The sequence below is a fragment of the Anopheles merus genome, chromosome 2R (genome assembly GCF_017562075.2).
Source record: "Anopheles merus strain MAF chromosome 2R, AmerM5.1, whole genome shotgun sequence".
Taxonomy (NCBI): domain Eukaryota; kingdom Metazoa; phylum Arthropoda; class Insecta; order Diptera; family Culicidae; genus Anopheles; species Anopheles merus.
Window position 1 is genome coordinate 1,639,691 of NC_054082.1, and position 8,617 is coordinate 1,648,307.

Here is an 8,617-nt window from a genome sequence, read left to right on the forward strand (position 1 = left end):
TCTATTTTGGCATTGAACATGAGTGTTTTGACCCAATTACCGGGCCCGTGCCAAGGAAGCGGTATCAGTTGCGGATTAAAGTGTCATTGTCTAACCTAGCTGCCTAGCGAGCGGGAACACTCAGACTCATGGCTATGTACAAAAAACAGTGGAATACTATGGCAACCCCAAGTGCCCAACCCGCCCAGCACCCGCACTCTAGATAAACTCTAGCCCCTCGTACTTGTACTCCGTGTTGATGCGCGTCTCCACCATCAGCTGCTCGCCTTCGACGGTGAACGCGCTGATGAAGCTGGACGTCTTGCCGTTCAGCTCTTCCGTCGACAGGGCAACGATAATTTCATCGTTGCTGGTGGGCAGAAACTTAAAGCTCGAGTACCCGTGCGTCGCCGGTACGTCGTTCCGTTTCAGCTCGATTGCGCGAATGTTTTGGAACGTTTCGTCGCTCGATATGAGGAAGTTGCATCCCATATGCTCGTCGCGCGTTTCGTTGTACCGCTCGCGGGAGCAGCGCCTGGGCAGGAAGAACCACCGTCGGTGCACCTCCGACCATGCACCGGACTCGTGAATCATGTACCCGGGCCACTCGATGCCGATCGCTTTCCGGATGGCTTTGTAATGGTTAATCCAGTTTAGGTGATACACCTGAAATGTTCAAGAATAACGTTGAACTTGCGTGGTACGATTCGTTGCACACGTTGCTCGCGCAATTACCTCTCCGTGTACCGTGACAGCCTTCACGTACATGGGATCGTGCGTTTCAAAGTCGCCGGCCGAGGTCGTCCACTCTTTGCCCATCGATCCAACGTACAGCACCTGATCCTTCACCGTGGCCCACTCCGATTTGAAGCCCTTGGACGTACGGCCGTCGCCATCCATCAGCAGCACCCACGGAATCACCTTTTCGCCCTCAATCTCGTACACCAAACCCGTACGATCGTCAAACGTCAGCAGCTTGCCGTTGAACACCACCAGCTCGGACAGCTCCATTCCGCGGCCCTTAAGCGCAAAGCCCGACTGCAGTGCCTTCGCCTCGCCCTCGTCCCAGGACACCGTGATCGAACGCTTGGACGGGATGAAGCTGAGATAGCCCTTGAGATAGTAGCTTCCCCACTGATTCTTCTTCAGCGCCGAGTTGGTGTCCAAATCCGCAATGATGCCCACCCGGAATGAGTAGATGCCACTGCTGACGATCGGGCTGGTCAGTGGATAGGTGTGGTTGTACACTATGGCGGAAGTGCGCAGAAAGCTGTTCGTCGGCGGTCCATCGCTCAGCAACGACGAAGGACTGGAGGAGATGTACAGCACCAGCAGCAGGAACGCGCACAGTGTCGCCAGCACCCAGGTGAAGTGTACCTGTAGCCGGATCGTCCTGTTGCCTATCCTGTACGACGGTGGTGAACGGAGCGCTTTCCGCCAATCTCGTAGATACATCCCGGTGTCGATGATGGTGGAGCCGGACGACTGCTTGGAAGAGGTCTTACCCGATCCCAAACTGGCGAACGGCAAGGACGATGAGGACGAGGACGGCGAGATGGAGCCGTTGAATTGCTTCATCTGATGGGGCGACGGCTTCGTTCGAGGAGGGCGAGTGTTCCGCCCGATCAATAGCGGGCCGATTCAAGGCAAGGTAGCCCACCTCCCTCTGGGCCGCAGAAACGTGTGCGGCAGCGATGGCGGCAGGGGCAGCAGGTACACACACGTTCGCGTACACGTCACAATGTCATCGCGCTTAGAATAATTAGACTAATATTTATCTATCTCCCACGACAACACTGCGAGTGCTCCGCGACCAAAGTTTCTTGCGACAAACTTTCTACCTCGCGTGTTGACGTTTGCTAATCAGTTGTCAAACGAAAGTAAAAGTTCAGTTCGAAACTCGCTAAATTTTCCCAAATGTCCGAAAAGAGATAAAAAAGGAGCGTAAACTAATTGAAAGTGAAAAGAAATGAGTGTTTTTTGTGACTTGAGACTATAAAAGGCTGTCCCTCAAAAGAGATAGATTAATTTCAATTCATTTTAATGTAGATGCCCATGCAGCACAACAGGGTGATTCTGAAACTCTTTTTCACAGCCACTTTTCATACATGGAATAAGGGATACATGTGGAAAATTATAATTCAGGAAAGCAGAATTGAATGGAAAGGCTTTTTTCTCCAACAGAATTCACTGTAACGATCAAAAAAGTTCCTTGCATTTTTATTATCACTGCCAAGTTCAAACGATGTAGAGAGTTTTTCCATCCAATGAAGTGTTTCTATCAAACGATCTTCATTTAAAAGTGGAGAGGAGACGTACAAGAACTTTTTTTTTTTGATAATTTCAAGATTGATATCCACAACATGATATCGTGTTTGCTCCTTCCATAACCAAGGTTTAGGGAAATCGATTGTATACTCTAATGAAGGCCAGATCAACCTCCACGAAAACAAATTCCATTTACGGAAACGTACTACGCTCCGCTTCGATTGCTTCAGACTGCGCCTACTCCAAATATGGACCGTGGTGAGATCACGTGTACCGAACACTGCACCATGATGATCTCATCCCCCATGCTCTCTGTCGCCCAGCAACGAGACAATCGTACCCGCGTTCCACTAATATCTGTGATATGTCATCATATTTGTATTACTCAAAGCATAACATTCAATAGTTTCTTGTACAGAAATAATTTATTCAATTATTTCCTCATTTTTGAGTGAAGGAAGAATTGCGAAGAATGTACAAAGACTATCTTCCATCTTCCTTCAAATGTTGTTGTTGCTGCTGTTGCTGTTGCTGCTACTGCTGCTGCTACTGGGAAAGTACTTTTGTTTAGTACTCCTCAGCGCCTTCGCCCTCACCCTCGCCGGAGTCCATTCCGACCTCCTCGTAGTCCTTCTCGAGGGCGGCCAAATCTTCACGGGCCTCGGAGAACTCACCTTCCTCCATACCCTCTCCGACGTACCAGTGCACGAAGGCACGCTTGGCGTACATCAGATCGAACTTGTGGTCCAGACGGGCCCAGGCCTCGGCGATGGCCGTGGTGTTGGACAACATGCACACGGCACGCTGCACCTTGGCCAGATCGCCGCCCGGCACCACGGTCGGGGGCTGGTAGTTGATGCCGACCTTGAAGCCGGTCGGACACCAGTCCACGAACTGGATGGTGCGCTTCGTCTTGATGGTGGCGATGGCCGCGTTGACGTCCTTCGGCACCACATCACCACGGTACAGCATGCAGCAAGCCATGTACTTGCCGTGGCGAGGGTCGCACTTGACCATCTGGTTCGCCGGCTCGAAGCAAGCGTTGGTGATCTCGGCCACCGACAGCTGCTCGTGGTACGCCTTCTCGGCCGAGATGACCGGGGCGTAGGTGACCAGCGGGAAGTGGATACGCGGGTACGGCACCAAGTTGGTCTGGAACTCGGTCAGATCCACGTTGAGGGCACCGTCGAAGCGGAGCGACGCCGTGATGGACGACACAATCTGGCCGATCAGTCGGTTGAGATTCGTGTAGGTCGGGCGCTCGATGTCCAGGTTGCGACGGCAGATGTCGTAGATGGCCTCGTTGTCGACCATGAACGCGCAGTCGGAATGCTCCAGGGTGGTGTGGGTGGTCAGGATGGAGTTGTACGGCTCGACCACGGCCGTCGACACCTGCGGGGCCGGGTAGATGGCGAACTCGAGCTTCGACTTCTTGCCATAGTCCACCGACAGGCGCTCCATCAGCAGGGAGGTGAAACCGGATCCGGTACCGCCGCCGAACGAGTGGAAGATCAGGAAGCCCTGCAGGCCCGTGCACTGATCGGCCAGCTTGCGGATGCGGTCCAGCACAACATCGACGATTTCCTTTCCGATCGTGTAGTGTCCGCGGGCGTAGTTGTTGGCGGCATCTTCCTTGCCGGTGATCAGCTGCTCCGGGTGGAACAGCTGGCGGTACGTGCCGGTGCGCACCTCATCGACGACGGTCGGCTCCAGATCGACGAACACGGCACGGGGCACGTGCTTGCCTGCGCCAGTCTCGGAGAAGAAGGTGTTGAACGAGTCATCACCGCCTCCGATCGTCTTGTCCGAGGGCATCTGACCGTCCGGTTGGATGCCATGCTCCAGACAGTACAGCTCCCAGCAGGCGTTTCCGATCTGGACACCGGCCTGTCCAACGTGTACGGAGATACATTCACGCTGTGCAGAAGAGAGGAAAGGGGGGAAAAGGTGGCGAATTAGAACATTTCTTTTCATTTGAAGTTGCTGAGTCGGACTGTACTTTTGCCGGAAGGTATTGGTTTGTTCATCCCTCTCCTCAACATTATGGCCATCGAGCATGCCAACATGCAAAATTATTCAAAGGACTTTTCGCTATTGCCTCAAGTGATTAAAGATTCAAAGCCAGAAAAGGGGCTTATTTGTCTATTGCCCACTGAGGCGAACCACCAGGTTCCCACATTCACGATGACCTCGGAGACCCCGGCGACCCCGGCGACCTCTTTTCCATGCGCACTGGGACTCTGTCTGTGCTTCTCGCGAGAGTTGCTTTCTTTTTCCTACTGGAATCCAAGATGGCACCGCACTGCGGTATGCGGCCCCGATGGTGTGACTCATCGCCAGCAGGGGGCCACCATCCAGATCGATTTCGACCAACGCCCTTTTTTCTTCTACGATTTTTTTTACGTTTCAGTGCATTTTTGTCGCTTAATGCGCACCAAGAGGAGGTACGGGGGTTTCTACACTAACGGTAATTGAAGCAAATAAATGAAGGCATCGTGGCAAGTGCCGAAAATAGCCGGCAAGCCAAAAAGCGGATGACGTGGAAGAAGCATCACCGCGAACGAAACGAGGTTATGTTCGATGATGCCCCGATTCTGCCGGAAGGGCACAAATGGATTGACGGACATCATTTTGGTCCTCCCCCTTGCTTGTTTGACCCATTGCTGTACTCACCATGTTGACTAAATGCCTTGGTTAACACTTCACACAGAAAACTGGAATAACTTCACGTTTGTACGGGATTCCGCTTGGCGCAGCTGACAAGGACGCTTTCCAAACAGATTCGGTTTGAATGAAACAGCCGCTGCTTTTCAGTTTTATACAATCGACAGGAACGCTCTGGAAACTGGACCGACGCTCTCTTTGCTAACGGTCTTTTCTCGCACTTGCCAATAATCGCGTGGGTACAGTCCATGGTTCGATACTTCTGGTGGATGAAGGCATCGCGGAAAGGGGGAAAACGGAGCAAATGGCCTATTTGAAGGCAATGGGAGTGTTGTTATTTGTGTGTTTGATCAGTTATGGATTGTTTTGAGGAGGTTTAAATTGAATAAAGGCAGGAATTGGGCATTTTTAGCCACATGTGCATCTCGGCATGGAAGCGAGCGAAATGGAGAAAAAGCGAAGTGAGAGAGAGAACACAAGAGAATATTCTCATATTGAGAGATAGCTAGACATGATACCTCGAGAGAATGTTTCTCATCATCCTACAATGTAAATTTTCTGTTCCTATTAGCTAGAAAGAATAATCAAAGAGCAATTTGCAAGAAACAAATAAAAAATACTAAGACAACAAGATAAAATAAAGATTTATGAGGTAAATAATAAAAATGATCTCATTTTGTTTTATACAAAATAATCTTGTATAACTACTCAATAATTTCGTTATTCCATTTGCAACGTCTAACCACTGCTTAATGAAATGGAACGATGGTGTGAACACTTTTCTCTCAAACTTATTCCGCTATTGTCTTGCTCTCCTAAAAACAACGATTTCTCCCAATTTATCTTGCTCCTTTGCCTAGATGCACATGTGGCTAAAAATGCCCAATTCCTGCCTTTATTCAATTTAAATCTCCTCAAAACTATCCTCAAATGATCAAACTCACAAATAACAACACTCCCATTGCCTACGAATAGGCCATTTGCATCGTTTTCCCCCTTTCCACGATGCCTTCATCCCCCAGAAGTATCGAACCATGGACTGTACCCACGCGATAATTGGCAAGTGCGAGAAAAGACCGTTAGCAAAGAGAGCGTCGGTCCAGTTTCCAGAGCGTTCCTGTCGATTGTATAAAACTGAAAAGCAGCGGCTGTTTCATTCAAACCGAATCTGTTTGGAAAGCGTCCTTGTCAGCTGCGCCAAGCGGAATCCCGTACAAACGTGAAGTTATTCCAGTTTTCTGTGTGAAGTGTTAACCAAGGCATTTAGTCAACATGGTGAGTACAGCAATGGGTCAAACAAGCAAGGGGGATTACCAGAACGATGTCCGTCAATCCATTTGTGCCCTTCCGGCAGAATCGGGGCATCATCGAACATAACCTCGTTTCGTTCGCGGTGATGCTTCTTCCACGTCATCCGCTTTTTGGCTTGCCGGCTATTTTCGGCACTTGCTACGATGCCTTCATTTATTTGCTTCAATTACCGTTAGTGTAAAAACCCCCGTACCTGCTCTTGGTGCGCATTAAGCGACAAAAATGCACTGAAACGTAAAAAAAATCGTAGAAGAAAAAAAGGGCGTTGGTCGAAATCGATCTGGATGGTGGCCCCCTGCTGGCGATGAGTCACACCATCGGGGCCGCATACCGCAGTGCGGTGCCATCTTGGATTCCAGTAGGAAAAAGAAAGCAACTCTCGCGAGAAGCACAGACAGAGTCCCAGTGCGCATGGAAAAGAGGTCGCCGGGGTCGCCGGGGTCTCCGAGGTCATCGTGAATGTGGGAACCTGGTGGTTCGCCTCAGTGGGCAATAGACAAATAAGCCCCTTTTCTGGCTTTGAATCTTTAATCACTTGAGGCAATAGCGAAAAGTCCTTTGAATAATTTTGCATGTTGGCATGCTCGATGGCCATAATGTTGAGGAGAGGGATGAACAAACCAATACCTTCCGGCAAAAGTACAGTCCGACTCAGCAACTTCAAATGAAAAGAAATGTTCTAATTCGCCACCTTTTCCCCCCTTTCCTCTCTTCTGCACAGCGTGAATGTATCTCCGTACACGTTGGACAGGCCGGTGTCCAGATCGGAAACGCCTGCTGGGAGCTGTACTGTCTGGAGCATGGCATCCAACCGGACGGTCAGATGCCCTCGGACAAGACGATCGGAGGCGGTGATGACTCGTTCAACACCTTCTTCTCCGAGACTGGCGCAGGCAAGCACGTGCCCCGTGCCGTGTTCGTCGATCTGGAGCCGACCGTCGTCGATGAGGTGCGCACCGGCACGTACCGCCAGCTGTTCCACCCGGAGCAGCTGATCACCGGCAAGGAAGATGCCGCCAACAACTACGCCCGCGGACACTACACGATCGGAAAGGAAATCGTCGATGTTGTGCTGGACCGCATCCGCAAGCTGGCCGATCAGTGCACGGGCCTGCAGGGCTTCCTGATCTTCCACTCGTTCGGCGGCGGTACCGGATCCGGTTTCACCTCCCTGCTGATGGAGCGCCTGTCGGTGGACTATGGCAAGAAGTCGAAGCTCGAGTTCGCCATCTACCCGGCCCCGCAGGTGTCGACGGCCGTGGTCGAGCCGTACAACTCCATCCTGACCACCCACACCACCCTGGAGCATTCCGACTGCGCGTTCATGGTCGACAACGAGGCCATCTACGACATCTGCCGTCGCAACCTGGACATCGAGCGCCCGACCTACACGAATCTCAACCGACTGATCGGCCAGATTGTGTCGTCCATCACGGCGTCGCTCCGCTTCGACGGTGCCCTCAACGTGGATCTGACCGAGTTCCAGACCAACTTGGTGCCGTACCCGCGTATCCACTTCCCGCTGGTCACCTACGCCCCGGTCATCTCGGCCGAGAAGGCGTACCACGAGCAGCTGTCGGTGGCCGAGATCACCAACGCTTGCTTCGAGCCGGCGAACCAGATGGTCAAGTGCGACCCTCGCCACGGCAAGTACATGGCTTGCTGCATGCTGTACCGTGGTGATGTGGTGCCGAAGGACGTCAACGCGGCCATCGCCACCATCAAGACGAAGCGCACCATCCAGTTCGTGGACTGGTGTCCGACCGGCTTCAAGGTCGGCATCAACTACCAGCCCCCGACCGTGGTGCCGGGCGGCGATCTGGCCAAGGTGCAGCGTGCCGTGTGCATGTTGTCCAACACCACGGCCATCGCCGAGGCCTGGGCCCGTCTGGACCACAAGTTCGATCTGATGTACGCCAAGCGTGCCTTCGTGCACTGGTACGTCGGAGAGGGTATGGAGGAAGGTGAGTTCTCCGAGGCCCGTGAAGATTTGGCCGCCCTCGAGAAGGACTACGAGGAGGTCGGAATGGACTCCGGCGAGGGTGAGGGCGAAGGCGCTGAGGAGTACTAAACAAAAGTACTTTCCCAGCAGCAGTAGCAGCAGCAGCAAGAGCAACAGCAGCAACAACAACATTTGAAGGAAGATGGAAGATAGTCTTTGTACATTCTTCGCAATTCTTCCTTCACTCAAAAATGAGGAAATAATTGAATAAATTATTTCTGTACAAGAAACTAAAGAATGTTATGCTTTGAGTAATACAAATATGATGACATATCACAGATATTAGTGGAACGCGGGTACGACTGTCTCGTTGCTGGGCGACGGAGCATGGGGGATGAGATCATCATAGTGCAGTGTTCGGTACACGTGATCTCACCACGGTCCATATTTGGA

General features: G+C 51.8%; 3 protein-coding genes across 3 annotated transcripts; 1 reads left to right on the plus strand and 2 right to left on the minus strand.

Moving 5' to 3' along the window:
• Window positions 1–29: 29 nt before the first annotated feature.
• Window positions 30–1,835, minus strand: LOC121588136 (soluble calcium-activated nucleotidase 1). Its single transcript, XM_041905776.1, has 2 exons — window positions 715–1,835; window positions 30–645 (listed from the first exon to the last, which is right to left on the minus strand). The coding sequence occupies exons 1-2, from the start codon at window positions 1,555–1,557 to the stop codon at window positions 199–201; spliced, it is 1,290 nt and encodes a 429-aa protein (XP_041761710.1). The 5' UTR covers window positions 1,558–1,835; the 3' UTR covers window positions 30–198.
• An 818-nt stretch (window positions 1,836–2,653) lies between these two features.
• Window positions 2,654–5,052, minus strand: LOC121588135 (tubulin alpha-1 chain-like). Its single transcript, XM_041905775.1, has 2 exons — window positions 4,921–5,052; window positions 2,654–4,164 (listed from the first exon to the last, which is right to left on the minus strand). Exons 1-2 carry the CDS (start codon window positions 4,921–4,923, stop codon window positions 2,815–2,817), a joined length of 1,353 nt encoding a protein of 450 aa, XP_041761709.1. The 5' UTR covers window positions 4,924–5,052; the 3' UTR covers window positions 2,654–2,814.
• Window positions 5,053–6,048: 996 nt separating this feature from the next.
• LOC121588134 (tubulin alpha-1 chain-like) lies at window positions 6,049–8,454 on the plus strand. Its single transcript, XM_041905774.1, has 2 exons — window positions 6,049–6,186; window positions 6,944–8,454. Exons 1-2 carry the CDS (start codon window positions 6,184–6,186, stop codon window positions 8,291–8,293), a joined length of 1,353 nt encoding a protein of 450 aa, XP_041761708.1. The 5' UTR covers window positions 6,049–6,183; the 3' UTR covers window positions 8,294–8,454.
• Window positions 8,455–8,617: the final 163 nt, after the last annotated feature.